The 19522-nt window shown below is 47.2% G+C and overlaps 1 protein-coding gene across 4 annotated transcripts in view; it reads right to left on the bottom strand.

Annotated features, from left to right (window-relative positions):
- The window catches only part of TAF1 (TATA-box binding protein associated factor 1), a 142276-nt gene that overhangs the window by 14405 nt on the left and 108349 nt on the right, over positions 1 to 19522 (bottom strand). For 3 of the 4 annotated variants that reach the window (XM_048864913.2, XM_048864915.2, XM_048864917.2), the window contains 4 exons: positions 12676 to 12768; positions 12195 to 12279; positions 1143 to 1210; positions 944 to 1060 (listed from right to left, as the gene is read on the bottom strand). In XM_048864913.2, coding sequence (XP_048720870.1) covers positions 944 to 1060; positions 1143 to 1210; positions 12195 to 12279; positions 12676 to 12768 — 363 coding nt within the window. Of the gene's footprint in view, positions 1 to 943; positions 1061 to 1142; positions 1211 to 6387; positions 6562 to 9641; positions 9740 to 12194; positions 12280 to 12675; positions 12769 to 19522 lie in introns of those variants that run through there. The other variant, XR_007358536.2, reaches the window with a different exon arrangement.

The raw sequence follows: 19522 nt of genomic DNA, 5'->3' as shown, positions 1-19522 counted from the left end.
CTAATTTTAGAATTAATCAGAAATGCAATCCAGTTTTACAAGATAATTATTTGAAGTATGTAAACATCAAGGACGGAGAACAGCTGTTCAGAGTAGATTGGGGATCTATGAGAAATATCTGAAGAAGATATTCCAAGTCTCATACACAATGGGAAACCTGAAAAGCAGTAATGCTGAAAGAAACCAAGATGGGAGCCAATCAGATCTAGGGAACAGCAAATGAGACATTTGTTGGGAAAGTGATACAGCTGCAAAAAAGGACTAATGCCGTTTTAGACTGCATATACAAAGGCATCATATGTCACAGCTAGAAAGGGATAGTGCTCTCTATATAGCTCTGGTGCAACTACATCTGGAATAACACAGGAGTTTTATTAAGAAGTCAAATTGGAATGAATCCCACAAAGAAGATGTCTAGAAGGCTGAAAGGATCGGTTTATGCACATTAAAAGAGTTTAATAAGTAATGCTTGGCTAAGCAGCAACTAAATATGGGAATACAACAGCAAAGATATTTGAAGGGAGGACATCAGTGAGATACATGCGATTATAACTAAGAGCAATATGATTAATAAAATTTAAGCTAAATATGAGGGAAGCTTGCTGACAGATGTACTTGGCTGTGGAACAGTCTTCTCAATGTCAGGGCTTCTAACACACAGAACTTTTACAACTAGACTGGACAAGCACTAGTATGTATGCACCATAAGGAATAATCCTGCAGCTGCTCTGGGAATTGGACTGGATAATCTAATGCCTATTAGGTATATATGATTTATTAACTATTCGACCATTCAGTCCACCTTCTGGAAGCCAATACAGAACTCATCCTTAACTAAAACCAAAATGTTCCAGGAGACAGGAACAGATAGCAGGAGGCCCTTCTGGACCAAACACCTAGTGACAGATATAGGAACCGCAAAACCTCACTTCATCAGACTCACCTGAGGTGTGTAGGGTCCAGGAGTCATAGGGTCAAGACTGTCCAAATCTGCCTCCTCGAGTGCTGCTTCCTTAGCAGTAGAGATGTCTCTTTCAAGCTGAGTCAAATGCTCATCATACTAAAAAAAAAAACCTTTGTCAAAGTTGCAAAGAAATAGAAGTTGAGTATATAAAGAGATTGCAACAGACTAGACCACATACCTCAGCCAGAGTCTGGCAACAGATGTTCACAATTTCCTGCGCAGTTTTTGTGTACTGACTATCCGGCCCTGCAATGAGAACCACACCTTCTTAAGTTGTCTGACCTCTCCTCGATGCTGGCACCTTGAACAAGCACTTTACAATTTTTTAACAAAGCCCATGAAACAAGGCAAACCTCACAACCTGTCTTCTGATCTTTCTGTGACCAGAAACAACCTACAGCAGGGCTGGGATTCATGCGGAGTTATGACAAACCCATAGCTCTCTCCAGCTGCTACCTTGAAAACTGAGATTTTGGAGAACATTAAAAAAATTCTCTAGCTGTTATGGTTGCAAAGAAAACCTCAAAATGTGAGCCAAATAACTGATGCAGAGATGTCTACATGAATCCGGGGAGAGCCTGCAACAAAAGCTCTGAGAAGTGTAAGCCACCCCATTAATCTCAGTGAGGTTAAACTCAGATGCCCAGTAATTACAATTGAAAATACAACATCGTTAACTATTTCATGCCTCGTGTAAGAAAGGAAAGGGAGGGAAGTCTAATTTTGGTGCCATAAGTGGGTAGATAGCACATCTCTTTTCTTTCCCCCCCTCACTCAAGGAGGAGCCAGATTCAAAGGAGACTAGCACACCCCCAGTCATATTCAAGTTCCACTGAGGGGAAACCAAGCTCAAGAAGTGCAGCAGAGCTGAGAAAGAACACGGTCATATTTTGAACTAAATCTGCTGTGAGCAGCTCTCTTGCAGAATGTATTTTGTGGGTAGAATTTGGAAGAGCACCACTACTCCCGCCCCACATTTTTACTCCTTTCATACCAAGGCAATAACAGAATCAAATGGGAAAGATCTGCTATGTCACAGTTTACCACTTCAGTACGTCTTCAAGTGCTTTGTCCAGTCCAATTTTAAGATATCAACTAATAGAGCTTCTACTGCTCACTTTCCTTAGAAAGTGATTCCATGGCCCAATACTTCTCAGAAACTTAAAAGAGATATTGGATGCAGGACTTTAAAGAAATACTGTCAACATGAAGTTTGTCAATTTAAAACAAAAAGTTACAACTAATTTCAGATCATTCACTTGCCTGAGTTGTGATTTTTTTTGTGATCAAACATTTTAAAAAGTGTTTGGTCTCACTCAAAGGAAAGCCCCACGGAAACTGTGGAAGCTAACGGGGGAACAGTGAGAAGGACATGCACAAAGTCCAGCCAAATGTTTAAAGAAAAGAGAAAACTGTTTGCTCCCCACCCCCAATCTTAGATGTTACTTTCACACTAATAGGTAAAACATTATCCATTAGCAGTGAGATTTTTAAGTTGACAATATCCTTTTAAGAAGTTACACAGGGTGGCCTTGCAGAAGATAGAATATACATGTTTTAGAATAAGAACACTGAGGAAAGCTAGATATAGAAGAAACAGGCAAGTCACAGCAGAGGGAGAGAAGACATGAGGACTGGAGGAGTACTGAAAACCCAGAGAGCCATAGGGAGAATCAATGAGAGAATGGAAAAAGGAGAATATCTGAGGTAAAAGGGAAGTGGAAGAGGGTTATTACAAGAAGACAAATGGGGAGATTGGACTGTTTGAACATACTGCAAATGTGTTTTCTCATAGCAGAGAATACTTGGGTCTAAAGAATGACTGTTGACCTAATTATCCCTGAACACGCCACAGCAACAGCTGAAAGTCTCATTGTTTTAGCAGACTGCTCCCCCTATATAACTGTAACTCAGGTTAATGGGTTTAACAAAAAAGGGAGCCAAGTTTGTTGCTGGGTAGATGAGAGATGGTGAAGACTACAGTGTGCTCCCCTCACCAAAGGTGTTGAGCCTTGTGATTGGGTGAACCCTGGGGGGTGGAAGGCTGACTAAGCCGATGGGATGGGGGATGGGAGGAAGACAGTTTGGCGGCACTCCCCAGACTCCCCCTCCCTGAGGAAAGCATGGGTGATCTCCTGACCCCTCCCCCAGCCCAAAGGGAGAGCAAGTCTCCCCAGACTCCCTCCCCCTGTCTAGGGTGTTACCTACATTGCCCTGAAAGGGGTTTGCTGAACTACTCTGGGAGAGAGCAACTCAATGTCGGAAACACCAAGGAGGTTCCCTACACCATGGAGACTTTTTCCACTGTGAGTAACACCTGTTGCTGCTGCAGAGAGGTTGGCCTCCTGGGAGGATCAGTACCCTCATCACTTCGCTGCACTCAACCACCTTCAGGACTGCAACACCTCATCAAGGTACGTGGATTCCTCCACATTACAAAGCCCACTAGTGGATAATAAACTGGACTCGTGAATCCAGGGAAATCCACCCTTGAGGTTGTTACTTGTAGGTTGTATGATGTTACTGATGCACCAACTCCAAATCCATCTTCCCCTTCCCTTTATATGCTTCCTCTATATTTCCCCTTGTAAATAAAGTGTACATTGATTGTTGGTTCATCTATTATGTACGTGTCAAGAGCATATGTAGGAGGTATCAGGCTAGTCACAGGGATAAGTACTGGGTCAGGGATAGTTGAAACAACATAGGGAGGTAAGGTGGGTTCCTGACTCCCTTAAACAGTCAGGTGGAGGCACCACCAATTAATAGCTAAGAACCTAGGCCGCTGAATCCCACTGAGGCCAAAGCAGAGGGTAAGGGCTCCTGCTGATGATTAGCTGCCCTTAGGGGTACACAACCTAAAAAAACCCCTTACAGCACCAATGTGCACTACAGAGGTGTGATTTCTAAAGTGCACTAATGTGTTCCATGTTAATTGCTCCACGTAGACCTTGCTAGTGTGCACTAAATGATCCCTAGTGCACTTTAATGTAATGCTGTTTGAAACAGACATTTGTGGTAAATTCAGAGTGTCTGTCCTCATACACAGAATGTCTGAAGACCGGCTGTTTGGAAGTAGCAAGCAGTGTAACCAAGAAAGAGGAAGAATAGGAGACGTTTAGATGACAACAGCAGCCTGTAGGACCCAGCTACAAAATGCAACATCTGAAGAAGATGCTACATCAACCTTGGAGTGTTTGGTGAAGATGTATGCAGAATGCCAGGTACCTGCTCTGCAGATCTCCTCAGAGAGCACTATTGTTTTCTGGCCTATGAGATAGAGACAGATCTTGCTGAGTGAGTTTAAGACTGGAAAACCTCTTTTTTCTAAGCTTCTAGGATGGTAAATCTTACCCAGCTAGAAACGGTCATCTTGGAGGCTTGAGGCCCTTGTTTTACAAGCATAGGTAATAAACCTGCATAGAATCCAAGCAGAATTTTGATAGATGGTACCATATGACTTTCTGAAGAGCTAATCTCTTGAGGATGGAGTTGTTTAGGACAAGGAAAGGCAGAGTGATGCCCTGGCTGAGAATCATAGAAACATAGGTCTGGAAAGTACCTTGCGAGATCATCTAATCCAGCACCCTGTGCTGAGTCAGGACCAAGTATACCTGTCCTAGACCAGCCCTGACAGATGTTTGCTTAAAAAGATGTTTTGGAAGCCTTTTTTCTAGGGAGAGAGCCCAAGGAGGGTTAGTGGCAAGGAGGTGGATGAGGAAGTTGGCTGGGCAGTGGAATCAAGGAAATGGATTCCTTTCCAGCATAAATGTCAACCATCCGTTTTGAAAGATGATGGTATACGTGCCAAAGCAATTCAATTACTGTGTGTTGCATTGTGGCAAGTGGCTAAAAAGTCCAATTCTCGAGCGACAGTCCTTGCCAAAGATAATGCAAGCCTAAGGTGCAGAGCCAGAAGAAGATGGAGCTGCTGCCCTACTAGCACTTGAGGCCTGGTGCACTTTTCCTCTTCGCTTTCCTTGCTCTCCAACATCTGACTCCCTGGTGCAGCGCAGCCCTCCATTGTAGCCTGTTGCTAGCTGCATCCTCCCAGCTTTTGGGGTCAATGTTGAAAGTTTTCAAGTCCGTCTTGCAAACATCCTTGAACCTGAACCTAGGTCAGCCCAGTGGCCTTGGAGCATCTACAAGTTGTCCATACAGGAGACCCTTTGGAATGCATCCATCCTCCACCCAGTGCAGATGACCAAGCCAGCAGAGAAGTCTGTGTTTGAGAATAATGATTAGATTTGGTAATTTTACTTTTTCAAGTACTTTGGTGTTAGGAACTTTGGTTTCCCACTTGATATGTAGAAGACAGCGGTGTGGAAGGTGTTTAGCCGCCTCTCATGCCTGCTGCAGGTGGTCCATGCCTACCCACCATACACCAGTATGCTCAAAACACATATTTGGTAGACCGGTATCTTTGAGTTCATTGTCAATTTCCTGCTATCACACACACTTGGTTAGTTGGCTAATTGTGGTGGATGCCTTTCCAATGTGAGAAATAAGCTCATCATCCAGAGATAATTTATCTGATACTATTGATCCTATATAGCAGAACCTTTCCCAACTTTTAGTGTGATGCTAGCTGTTAAAACATCTGGTGCAGTCAACACACCTTGTGTCATAATCTTTGTCTTCTTTAGACTGATGATTTGTCCAAATTCATCACAAGCTATTGCAAAACTACTGCAAAATTGCTGGAGCCCCTCTTCACTGTGTGTGACAAGTACTGTGTGACTGTCAAAAGGAAGCTCTCTTATCAGCAGGTATTGGAGTTTGCTCTTTGCTTTTAGACATGCAACGTTGAAAAGTTTTCCATCTGATCTGGTATAGAGATATACACCCTCAGTGCTAGAGTAGAAAGCATGATGAAGCAGCACATGGAAGAACATACAAAAGAGCACTGGTGCCAAAACACATCCTTGTTTGACTCCAATGTCAATTTCAAAGCTGTCAGATTGATCATCATACTGTAGCCTTTGTGCCATCACAGATGGATTGAATCAGACTGAGGAGGATTGGGGAGCAATCAATTCTCTCTAGCAATTGGAAAAGTCCCTTTCTGCTGACCAGAAGCCTGTGTAAGATCTGTGAAGGACATGTAAAGAAGTTTTTCTTGCTCTTGACACTTTCCTTGCAGTTACTTTCGTGCAAAAAACAGGTCAATAAATGATCTACTATCATGGAAGCCACACTTACTCTCTGAATATACACATTCAGCATGAACCTGCAGTCTTTCAAGAATGACCTGTGCGAATGCCTTGCCACAACATTGAGGAGAAAGAGTCCTCTGTAGTTTTTGCAATTGCTCCAATCTCCTTTGTTTTATACAACCTTATGTGTTGGCATCTTTCACGTCTTGTGGTACCCCCTCCCTCCCTCTAGCAGGCAAGCAAAACATTGTGCAGATGTTTAAGCACCTTCTGTCCTCGTTATTTCAATACTTCAGCTGGAATTCCATCTTTTCCTGCAGCCTTTACTGATGTTAGGGAGGCAGCTGCTGTTTCAAGCTCATTTACAGATGGTTCTATATCACGCTCTGATAGCCTGGAGCTTGGGGATCACATTTAGAGCTGCTTGAGAAACAGTGGATTCTGTGAATAGAGTGAGATAGTATTGCTTCTGTCAATGATGATGTTTTCATTAGTGTGAGGCAACCTTGGCTGAAGGACCAACTGCTTTCTTAATTCCAAAAAGAAAAGGAGTACTTGTGGCACCTTAGAGACTAACCAATTTATTTGAGCATGAGCTTTCGTGAGCTACAGCTCACTTCATCGGATGCATACCGTGGAAACTGCAGCAGACTTTATATATACACAGAGAATATGAAACAATACCTCCTCCCACCCCACTGTCCTGCTGGTAATAGCTTATCTAAAGTGATCATCAGGTTGGGCCATTTCCAGCACAAATCCAGGTTTTCTCACCCTCCACCCCCCCACACAAATTCACTCTCCTGCTGGTGATAGACCAGAACATCTGGGGGGGGGGGGCGGGGGTTGGTATGTGGTTGTTGGTGAGTATTTGCTTCAGGTTGCGGGGCTGACCCAACACTCTCACAAATCTTGGGAGACAGGCCAGTCCTTGCCTACAGACAGCCCCGCAACCTGAAGCAAATACTCACCAACAACCACATACCACACAACAGAACCACTAACCCAGGAACTTATCCTTGCAACAAAGCCCGTTGCCAAGTGTGCCCACATATCTATTCAGGGGACACCATCACAGGGCCTAATAACATCAGCCACACTATCAGAGGCTCGTTCACCTGCACATCCACCAATGTGATATATGCCATCATGTGCCAGCAATGCCCCTCTGCCATGTACATTGGTCAAACTGGACAGTCCCTACGTAAAAGAATAAATGGACACAAAATCAGATGTCAAGAATAACATTCATAAACCAGTCGGAGAACACTTCAATCTCTCTGGTCACGCAATCACAGACATGAAGGTCGTTATCTTAAAACAAAAAAACTTCAAATCCAGACTCCAGCGAGAAACTGCTGAATTGGAATTCATTTGCAAATTGGATACTATTAATTTAGGCTTAAATAGAGACTGGGAGTGGCTAAGTCATTATGCAAGGTAGCCTATTTCCTCTTGTTTTTTCCTACCCCCCCGCCCCCAGATGTTCTGGTTTAACTTGGATTTAAACTTGGAGAGTGGTCAGTTTGGATGAGCTATTACCAGCAGGAGAGTGAGTCTGTGTGTGTATGGGGGTGGGGGGATGTGAGAAAACCTGGATTTGTGCAGGAAATGGCCCAACTTGATTATCATGCACATTGTGTAAAGAGTTGTCACTTTGGATGGGCTATCACCAGCAGGAGAGTGAATTTGTGTGGGGGGGTGGACGGTGAGAAAACCTGGATTTGTGCTGGAAAAAGCCCAACCTGATGATCACTTTAGATAAGCTATTACCAGCAGGACAGTGGGGTGGGAGGAGGTATTGTTTCATATTCTCTGTGTATATATAAAGTCTGCTGCAGTTTCCACGGTATGCATCCGATGAAGTGAGCTGTAGCTCACGAAAGCTCATGCTCAAATAAATTGGTTAGTCTCTAAGGTGCCACAAGTACTCCTTTTCTTTTTGCGAATACAGACTAACACGGCTGTTACTCTGAAACCTTTCTTAATTCCATCTACCTTCCTCTTAGAGCTCCTTTTTCAAAGGATGTTTGCATCTTTTTGCACAGAACAAGCCAGTATGATTGAACACATTGCCTTGCTGTTCATTGCAATCTGCTCTTTACTCCTGGGGAAATTCTGCACCACTGCACAATGCAGAATTTTGCAGAAATTGATGTTGTGCACACATAATTTCCTTTCCTGCACAGAAATGGGCTGCAGTTCTTCTACCACAGCTAGTGGTGGCCGGACCTGGCAAAGCCCAGCTTGCGCACAGAAGACACTGCTAGGGGGAGCAGGAGGGAGCTAGAGGGTTCCTGGCAGCTGCAGTTCCCAGCACCACCCTGAGGGAAGGAGAGGGTGGTGCACAGGAAACTCTGTGCAACCCTGGGACTGAGCATAAGGCTGTTTCCGGATCCCTGGGCTCTGGGGAGAGGCGAGATGTCTGGGTAAGGGGGCGATCCACAGCTGGCTCTAGCAGGGAAGGGGGTGCAGGTATCTGGGCTGGGGGGGCCCCATGGCTGGGCTCTGGGAGGGAGGAGTTCTGAGTGTCTGGCCCCAGAGCTGGGCTCTGGGGAGTGGGCAAGAGGGCAGAGAAACAGGAACTAGGTTGTCACGGGGGTTTCTTTAACTCTCTACTCCTGAAGGAATGTGTGTGTGTCTGTATTGTTACAGACATACTTGCTGACAGGTATTTTGAAATAAATTACCAAAATAATTGAAACTGGCATAATTTAGTGTTATTTTGACAAAAAAATTGCAGCATTTTAGAATATTGTGTGCAGAATTTTTAATTTTTTGGTGCAGAATGCCCCCAGGAGTAGCTAGCTCTTGGTCAAACTAAGGTTAGCACAAACTTCAGGAGAGGATTTCATGTTGTAGTGAACATATGCTGTGCATTTTGCTTCAATAACTGGAAGTATTTCTTCAGAATATTCTGCAAACCAGTGCTTATCCTGTACAGTCCTTTTACCAAACGCTAAGGCTACACTATAGTATAGTGTAACTGAGTGTGTTCCATGGTGCAGCAGCTCTCAAGGAGATTCAATCAGTGACATAGCTTGCTTCCCTGAGATTCAGAGAGAATTAAAGACACCTTCCTTGGCTTTTTGTGTTGTTGATGTTAATGCATGGGCAACAGCTTTGTCTAGTAAAATGAAATTTCTGTAGTGAAAGTTACATTTTGCAGCATACAAGTGCATAGTCTGCGTCACAAGAACAAGTTCTTCTCTTTAGAGATGACGGAAAGCATTGGGGCATATGTACTGATAATGTTGGCAAAGCCACCTATGGTAGATATTCTTAGTGATGCTATACATTCTAATGTTGCAATGGGACATTTGACCATGTGTGCTAATGAGTTTTTGACTGAAAAACCTATCCTATGTTCACGGTTGTCTCATTCACTTTTTCCATGCCAGAAAAAGGTGTATTTTATCTCACGTAGAGAGTCTGTGTCAGCTACTCTGATTTCAGAGAGAGCAGCTACAATGATGTCAAGCGTCTCTGTCAATGAGGGTGGACTTTCTAGGATCACTGACCTCCTCTTGATAATTTGACGTATCAATGCACATTGTCCTCACATTCCAACAAGCAAGTTTGAAGAGGGCAACCAATGTACTCAAACAAGTTTGTACGCCTAGGCAGAAAACAAAAAGAGACAGACTTGCCTTAGGACCAAAGCCCTCCTCCTCTCAGCAGTAATGACCAGGCTCAAATGCTTGGAAATTAAGATGTTTGAAGCCAGCACAGCTGCAGGAGATGCTGGAGGGCAGAGCTTAGTTGCAGTGTCTACCACCCGATGTTTTCTCCTCTAGCCTTTGTTCATCCAAGAACTAGCTGCAAGGCAGCAGTGCCAGGCTGAATTACCATTTTGTGGATATTATTTTTTATTACAATGGATAGCAGACCTACCCTCAAACCACTCCAAGCATAATTCCCGTGATAGCTGTAATGAGCAGGCCAGGAGCTGCAACGCAATTGTGCAAGCAGCTTCTCATTCAGAAACAAGAGCGTTTCTGGCTGGACTAAACCCCTGGGGAGCAGACTGAGGCAGCAGTCAGTAGTCACCAGGCTTAGGTGCAGTCTGGCTGGAATCAGATCGACAGGAACAGAGTGTGGGACAGAGGATTTGATGGCCTGTCAGCCATGAACCAATCAAGTCCCACATTCTAGCAGTGCAGTCTGCTGCTCTAGCCATAGCTAAGGTTGCCAACCTTCCCGGTTTCGCCAGGAGTCTCCCAGAATCAGGCTCCATCTCCCAGAGGTTACTGAAGCCAAACCAGGAGATTTTAGACGACTAAAAGTCCAGCAGAGCATCTGGGTTAAGGAAGGCTCCCTGCCTGCCCTGGCTCTGTGCTGCTCCCGGAAACGGCCAGCATGACCCTACGGCCCCTGGGAGGGCGGGGAGGCAGAGGGTCTTGCACGCTGCCCAGCCCCGTGTGCCGACTCCGCAGCTCCCATTGGCCAGAGACGTGCCGGCCACTTCCGGGAGCAGCATGGGGCCAAGGCAGGCAGGGAGCCTACCTTAGCCCCACTGTGCCGCTGACCGGGAGCCGCCCAAGGAAAGCGCCACCTGGCCAGAGCCCATACCCCTCACCTTACCACACCCCCACCCCTTGCCCCAGCCCTCTCCCACACCCAAACTCCCTTCAAGAGCCTGCACCCCAACCCTCCCCCAGAGCCTGCATCCCAATCCCCTGCTCCCTCCCAGAGCTTGCACCCCAACCCTCCCCCAGCACTGAACTCCCTCCCAGATTTTGCACCCCGCACTCCCTCCTGCACCCCAACCCCTTACCAGGGCCTGGTGAAAATGAGTTAGGATGAGGAAGAGTGAGCGACGAGGGAAGGGGGATGGAGTGAGCGGGGCGGAGACTCAGAGAAGGAGCAGGGCAGGGGGCGGGGCAAGGGTGTTTGGATTTGTGTGGTTAGACAGTTGGCAACCCTAGCCATAGCTAGTGCGCTACAGAAATCACTAGACGCTGCCCCACACCGTCCCGTGACCCAGTGACTCTGCCACAATGAAGCCAGCAGATCATGAGTGAGTCATCTTCAGCCAATCCCCCCAGCTAAGGTAGGCAAAGATCAGTGATGAGGCATGGACCAGCGGTCTAGAGTGTACCCATCTGGCCGCACAGATCGGAGATGATCACAGTCACAATCCAGGACCAACGTATTGGAGGGGAGGAGGGAAGGAGAGAGGAGCAGAGGCATAACTGCCTCTAGCACCCAAAGCTTCATGGCCCAAGCCTACCCCCGATAGCGGAGCTGCTGAAAGAAGGTGCTTGCTCTACCTACCGAAGCAGCAGACTGGGGACGTGACCTAATTCTAGGTCTTACACAGGAGAAGCAGTCTAAGGCCAAAACAGAGTTTCAGCTGCTTCTGTGGCCTGTGTGGGCATGGTTAAACCAGCAGTCAATCTCCAGACCACAGGATTTTACTGTGCGTGAGAAGTTCCTGTTGTAAGACCAGTGACGGGATCAGCACTAAACAAGTCTATAAGCCAATTGATTTGTGCACTAAAGAACACAGCTGCAGTAAAGGGGCTTGAGGTGGAGTTGCAAATGGATTTCAGTAGGTGGAATGTTAGAAGAAAGAAAGGCAGGGTTTGGAGGAAGTGAGTCAGGGTGCTTGTCAGTGAAGGAGACAATGTGTTCTGATCACTCAAAAGAGTCCAGGATAGAGGTACGGAGCCTTCTGTAAAGAGGAGGAGGAGAGGGTAGGGATTTGTTGCAGAGTTTTGTAAATTTGGCTCTTTTTGAAACCATCCTTGACAGATGGCATTGTGCATGCTCTGTCAAACTTTCCAACCCTTCCACCACCAATCTCAGGTGGTTATAAAGAGTACAGTTTGTTTGATATGAAGTAACCTTTAGGTTTATAGAACTACGACTGAATTCTTTTAAATTTAAACAAAAGAATTAGACTTCTGAAATTTAACCATAATCCCATGGCATGCAGAAAGATTATTAGGTGCTATTAAACATAACTAGGTTTGGGGCACTGTCTGTTTTAAAGTACTGCAAGGGTTTTGGAGTGGTCAGATATGGTTTCAGAACAGGGTAATGACGGGGCCGATATTGGAATTACTTACCATTGTACTTAATGCTGTTGGCAAGGATCAGTTTAACATCATCCAGGAAGGTCTCCCTGTTCTGATACTTGTGTTTGGAGATATTCTGGAAGAAATTACTCAGTGATAAGAACAGCCATACTGGGGCGGACCAAAGATCCATCTAACCCAATATCCTGTCTTCTGACAGTGGCCAATGCCAAGTACTTCAGAGGGAATGAACAGAACAGGTAATCATCAAGTGATCCATCCCTTGTTGCCTTTTCCCAGGCTAGGGACACTCCAGAGCATGGTTTTGTATCCCTGACCATTCTGGCTAATTGCCACTGACAGACCTATCCTCCATGAATGTATCTAGTTCTTTTATGAACCATGTTAAAGTTTTGGCATTCACAAAATCCTTTGGCAAAGAGTTCCACAGATTGACTGAGTTGTTTGAAGAAATACATGAGTAATAGAGTTAAACACTTTCTTAAATGGCTGCATGATTTAAATTGCATACCTTGCGGATGGTCTCTAGGTCCATTGGATTGATGATCACTTTGTAATAATCTGGAACAAACTTTTTATTAACTGGATGATGAAATGGCCAAGACTGCAGAAAATAAAAACACAGACAGACATAATTGGGAACAAATCCTTTTAGAAATGATTATTGGATCTTGAGGCCAAGAGAGAGATTTTCACAAAATAATCTTCCAGAGCAGTTGGCTCTTAGGTACAGATTCTGTATGGACCAGATATGTTTATCACAGTGATTCCTGCATTCAACAGTACAGCCTGAGCAAGAATCAGAGATAAACATAGGACTAAAAGAGCTACAAGGCAAGTTAGTTTTCTACGTCCTTCAACAGCTAACAGCAAGAACCTGTACTATACAAAGCAGCTCTTACCCAGTGGGCTTTACTATTTAGTATTGTTGTTATTTTCCAAGTAGTAGCTAGAATCACTATCAAGAACATTAATTCCTTGAAAAGTCAATGCAGGAAAAACATCTAAATTCTGCATCCACAGGAAACTATCAGCAGGAGCCAAACATCTAAAGCCTGAGATTTCTGTGGAGGAAAAGGAAAATTCAAAACCCGAACTCCAGCCAACTTTTCCTTTCTGAAGCCTAATAGAAAAGCATCCAAATGGAAGAGTCTGTCGAAGTTTTAGAGGGACAGACACCAGGACAACTTATTCATATACACATAGCAAATCAGAGGCGCACTAGGCAGGGCAATCTCTTAACACCACCCCATCCCTACATGGGGTTAGGTTGGATATTAGGAAAAACTTTTTCACTAGGAGGGTGGTGAAACACTGGAATGCGTTACCTAGGGAGGTGGAGGAATCTCCTTCCTTAAAAGTTTTTAAGGTCAGGCTTGACAAAGCACAGGCTGGGATGATTTAATTGGGGATCAGTCCTGCTTTGAGCAGGGGGGTGGACTAGATAACCTCCTGAGGTCCCTTCCAACCCTGATATTCTATGATTCTACATGTCACACTATAAATAAGGCTACGATTTGTCATGGAGGTCACGGATTGCATGACTTTACCGGACCTCTGTGACTTCTAGGGCTTCAGGAGGAGGAGGAGGAGGAGGAGGCGGCGGCGGGACTGTGCACCCCTGCCCTGCAACTAACTAGGGCTAGCTGGAACCAGGATCCTACAGGCCCAGCCCCAGGCCTTCCACTGGAGGCTGCAGCCAGGGCCCTGCGCCCCAGCCCCACAGCATCCTGGGATTGGCAGGGGCCACACGCCCCAGCCCCACAGTGTCCCAGGTTTGGCAGGAGCCATGTGCCCCAGCCCTGTGGTTTTCACTGGGGGCTGCAGCTGGGGAAGCACACACCCCCCTTGCGGCTTCCCAGGGCCATGTGTGCCCCCCCACGCTGTGGCTGAGGCACGGCTGGGGCTTGGCGGGGGCTGCAGTCAGGGTCACGCACCCCTATCCCACAGCTGTGGCCAGCTCTGGAGCAGGGCCTGCGCATCCCCTGTGGCTGTGCCCCCCGCTGCGGCCGCTGGAGCAGGGGCTGTGGCCCTTGCCATGGCGGGGGGCTCGGCCTGTCAGTCATCCCCCACATGGGACTCCATTCCTCCCCCATACCTAGCCCTGTCCCCCCCCGTTATTTGTAGTAAAGTAACCAACAGGTCGTGGCTTCCGTGAATTTTTGTGCATTACCCGTGACCTGTTTGTGACTTTTACTAAAAATAACCAAGATAAAATCTTAGCCTTAACTATAAATCACTAAGTCCTCGTCTACACATAAAGTTGTACCAATTTAACTGAAGGAATGATTTTATACTGGTTTTGTTAAACTGGTGCAACTTTATGTGTGGACTCATATCACTTTAAATCTGGCTTGTAGCTGTTTAACTTGCACCTGTAAATTTACCGATGCAAGATAAACTAATATAAGCCAGATTTACGATAGAAGAGAGCCCACACAAAACTAAATTTGTTTAGTTGAACTAGTGCAACATTTGCATCCAGATATGCCCGCGTCAGCGTCTTGTATGTCCAGCGGCCTAACAGAATTTTCTTGTTCTGCTTGGTTAAGCTTAAGGCTTCAAGAACAGTGGTGAAAAAATGCCAGAGAGCTGGCGTGATACAATGTGCTGTGCAGTGCACTGAGAACCAGGTAAACTGGACTGCATTTGTAAATGACTTCTCTGTCTCAGCTACCCTTCTGTAAATGAAGATAATAATGCTGATTTAATTTTTAATCAATTTCCAGAGTGCACCATTAGAAACTTTACTTACAGATTTACTACACACACTTTAGCATAAGGGCTTGTCTAAATGAAGTTAGTTCACAGCAAGCAGGGGCATACATTTAACCCACACTAGCCTGCCACGCACTAAATGCCCATGCAGACTCTGCTGCCATGCACTAAAAGTTCACTAGGGCGTTTCAATCTACCCTGCTATGAATGGGAGTAGATTAAAGCGCAGTAAGGAACTTTTAGCACATGGCTGCAGAGTCAACACAGTGTGGGCACGCTAGTACACTCTAACATCCAACATACAGAGACATCATTCCTCTGGGGAGGAATGCAGCTTAGGGAAAAATATATGCAAATTCACCGCCTGGTTCAAATTAAACAGAGTCCACCTTGGATACAAACTTCAGGTGTGGCCAGAGCATAACCTGGTCCCTGGAGAACTGTGTGTAAGGAGGCCCAGAAATCAGGACTTGCAACTCACACACCCTGGCAGAGGTAATGGCTATCAAGAATCCAGTTTTCTGAAACAGGATGGGCAGTGGACAGGAAGAAAGGGGCTCGAATGGAGGCCCCATTAGAGCTGCTTAAAGCCATGTTCAGGTCCCACAAGCAGACCAGCTCTTGGACCAGAGAATTCAGGAGAAGTCCTTTCAGAAATTTCTTCACCATGTCGTTGGAGAAACCCAATTTCTCTTGGATAGGTGAAACAAACACCTATATTGCTGCCAAGTGCACTTTCAGAGAACAGACTCCTAAGCCCAATTCCTGAAGGCGTAGCAGATACTCCAAGATATCCTGGATGGGTCCCACAGGCCAAGGACCACACAGAAAACTTCTTCCACTTCGCCAAGTAGGCCATTTTAGTGGAAGGCTTCTTACTGTTAAGTAGGACCTACTGGACAGCCTCTGAACAACGCTCTTCCTCCTCATTCACCCATGCAGCAGCCATTCCATAAGGTGCAGGGAACTGATTGCCAGATGCAGGGTGTGGCTGCAGTCCTGTGTGAACAGGTCAGGAAGGAGAGAAAGCAGCATGGGGGGCTGAATTGACAAAGCAAGGAGATACGAGGGGTGTGCAAACCCAGGGAGCGGAGGGTGGCTTGAGAGTCCTTGAGCCCATGAGTCTAGAGTCAGTTAGCTCAGAAGAGAGCCCCGAACCCTCAAATGGCAGGTCCTGTATCATGGTCCGCATCTCCTGGGACAGCCCAGAAGCCTTCAACCAGGAGATGCGCTGCATAGCCACCACCGACGCGAACACCCTGGCCGCCGAGTCCAGGCCATCTGGAGGGCTCACCACCACGGTGAGCTCTTGGGCATGATCCTGTGGGAGGGCCCCTGGAAACTTAAGGGAGTCCCACAGGCTAAAGTTATAATGTCCCCGCAGGGCCTGGTGGCTGGAGATGCTAAACTGTAAGCTGGCAGTCGAATAAACTTTTCTTCCGAATAAGTACTCTCTTGGCCTCCTTATTTTTAAGTGTTCTGCTGGGGTGGCTCTGTCTGTCCCTTTCATTTACCGCGGACACGACCAGTGATGCCGTAGGGGGATGAGTATACAGATTCTCAAAGCCCTTTTCAGGGACATAGTATTTATTTTCTGCTTTCTTAGATGCTGGTGGAATAGATAAGGGGATTTGCCACACTGATTTGGCTATCTTGAGCACCCATGGGTGGATGGGTAATGCAATTATTGCCAGTGTGGTGGTCGAGATGACACTGAAGAGGTCATCTGCCTCTTCAGCGACCTCCTCAATTAGCCAGCCCAAATTCTCCGCCACCAGTTTAAGGAGGGCCTGGTGCTCCTTAAAACTGTCCAGGGGACTGCTGGTGTGGGAGGGTTTGGCCACTGCCTCGTCCGGGGACGACAATGATGATTCAGTGGCCTGAGGGATGGCGTCACCCCCTTCTTTGTCAGGGGAGGGCTCCCTCGGTGCCAGAGTACCTGGCACGGCTTCTGCCTCCATCACGGCGCCGTGCTCAGATTGTGGCACCAGCGGCACCTTGGTCGGCTTGTCCGACGTAGCCTGGGAGTACTGGACCAGGAGCACCGGCACCTCCCACGGATTAGTACTGCCAGTGGGGAGGCCCAGGCCCCTGCTGGGTACCACGGCCAGTCCCGCCTCAGTCTCCAGCGTCGGAGGGGAGTCACCCCGCCGCGCCGACAGGCTGAAGCCATGGACCAAACCCAACCACTGCCCCCCAGTGACAACGGCAGGGCCATCGAGGCCTGAGTCTGCCTACTGACCCTGGGTGAACACTGGGGCGATGGGGAGTAGCGCCGCCCGCCAGAGGGGTACCAGGGTGAGCGTGACTGACGCTGAGATCCGCAGCGAGCCCTCCAGGATGGGGACTGACCACAAGGAGACCTTCTGGGAGAGGGTGTTTGGCATCTAGGCAACCTATGGCCAGAGGGCTGTCGGTAACGGTAGTACGGGGAGTGGCACCACAAGTCCGGAGTCCCTCACCTAGTAGGAGGGGATCTTGATGGAGATCTTGGCCATCTGGCTGGCGAGCTAGAGTGCAGCGCCAGGTCCCAAGGTCACAGTGAGGGGAACTTGCGTCTGCGATCCGGCGACCTGGGGTGTTCTGCCAGTCTATGCTGCAACACCCTGGTGGCCTTCCCCTTCGGTGTCACAAGCGGAGCTGTCTTGGTCACCTGGCGTAGCACCTGTGAAGTCAGTTGTCCTCGCTCCTTGGCCGCCAAGACCGCTTTGGGCACTGCGGGCCCCATCACAAGCTGGGAACCCCTGCCGTTGCCTGGGGTGGGCAGAGGGTCCTTGGCAGGGGTGGTGGGTCTGACCTCTGTGGTATTCCCATAGCAGGCACATGGCCTGACAGGTTCTTTGGCGCCGAGGGACTTAGTTTCTTCAGCTTCTTCTTTGGCACTAGCGAGACAGAGCGGTGCCAGCCGGTGCCGGCGGTGTGCTGCGCACCGAGGCCAAAGTGCTGGATGTAGGTGCCGCAGTGGAGGGTTCTGACACCAGGAGAAGATCAGCCTCCATCAACGATGCCCTCAAGCAGATATCCCACTATTTCTGAGTCCGTGGGCAAAAGTTCTTACAAATGTGTCACCTGTGCTTACGATGGCCTTCTCCCAGACACTTAAGCGTGCGGATCACTGATCGGCATCGGTCTGCTGCACGACACACATGGTTTAAAGCCAGAGGAGCGGGGTATGCCCTGTATGGGGCCAAGTCCCAACAGGGAGTCTTAAGTAACACTATCAACTAACTAACTAGTCAATGGATAAACTGCTAATGTTCTTGAGAAGCAAGACAAGGCGCTCCAACCAACCGTCATGGGCGGTAAGAAGGAACCGAGGGGGCACAGGGCCGGCAGTGCCTGATATACCACCGCATGGGAGCGTCACTCCAGGGGGCGCCACAGCCAGCCCTACGGATACCACTAAGGCAGAAACCTAAAGTTGTATTATTCTTTTAACAGACAGATAGATCCTCAGCCCTGTTCTGGTAGCCCAAAGTCACCCTACAGCCAGTTTATTCAGCCCCTTGAGGATTCCATCTGCATTAGGGGAGCCTCAGGATATATGACAACTCCTGCACCACTCTCTCAGCCCCTGGTACAGAAGTTGAGAGAGAGGAAAATGGCCAAAATATGCCTATACCCCAGTGATCCCTGGCTTGTGCACCTGGACTTTTCCAACTTGTGCCAGCATAAATTAGCCTAGAAACTTAAAAACCACCTTTTTTTCCTTCCCCGACGCCCATTCTTGCGCCAAGCATAAGTCAAACAAACCTGTAAATATTCCTAAAGATTCCTTGACATGGCCCTAAGGGGGCAGAAACATGGAATCTCTTCCCTGACTTCCCAGTAGGATTTAATGCTGAAATGCATATAATGAATCAATAAGTAAAGTTTAATGGAGTGCTCCAGGCAAAATTTCTGTTTTCTTGTCACTTATTTGCTCAATGTTATTTCACAATATAATTTTTTTTAATTTAAAAACATAGATAGAGCTCGATGTTTATATGTACTCAGAGCGTCTTGAGATCCGGAGATGAAAAGTGCTACATACAATTAACACAAAAGCACTATTACCACTGTAATAACACTTTACATATCACCTTGCGCAAGGGGGTCTCAAAGATGACAAATATTACTGCTGTGTTACTAATATGGAAACTGAGGCACAAAGAGCAAGTTACCCAAGAGTAGAACTAGTCAGGCATTTTCCAACAAAACAGGCTTTTGTCAGAAAATGCCAATTTGTCTTGCAGATGTGTATCAGGTTTGATGAACCTTCGATGAACCACAAGCAGAGTTCCAACGGTGTTTCCTGCCAGCTCGCCTGGTTGACTGCTAGGAAGCCCAGAATTCTAGGGTTCATGGCTCCAGGACAGCCCCACCATGAGTTCTGCCCTGGCCTGGGGATGCCAGGGTTTCCAGACTCCTGGGCCAGCGGGCTCTTCAGGCTGCTCAACTCTCACAGAATAGGGAACCAGCAGTCCCAAGAGTCAGGCAACCCAGGGAACCAGCTGGCCTGGTAGTCTAGAAGCCCTGGACAGTTTACAGGGTAGAGCTTCCCTGGACCAGACCCCAGAAGCCCTGTCAGTTGGTCACCAACTGCCAAGAAGTTTCACTTTTCCTATTCAGTGGTGGGCAGTAGTGAAAAGGACAAGAAT

The sequence above is a fragment of the Caretta caretta genome, chromosome 9 (genome assembly GCF_965140235.1).
Source record: "Caretta caretta isolate rCarCar2 chromosome 9, rCarCar1.hap1, whole genome shotgun sequence".
In the NCBI taxonomy this organism is placed as follows: domain Eukaryota; kingdom Metazoa; phylum Chordata; order Testudines; family Cheloniidae; genus Caretta; species Caretta caretta.
This window is presented reverse-complemented; position numbering and strand designations above follow the sequence as displayed.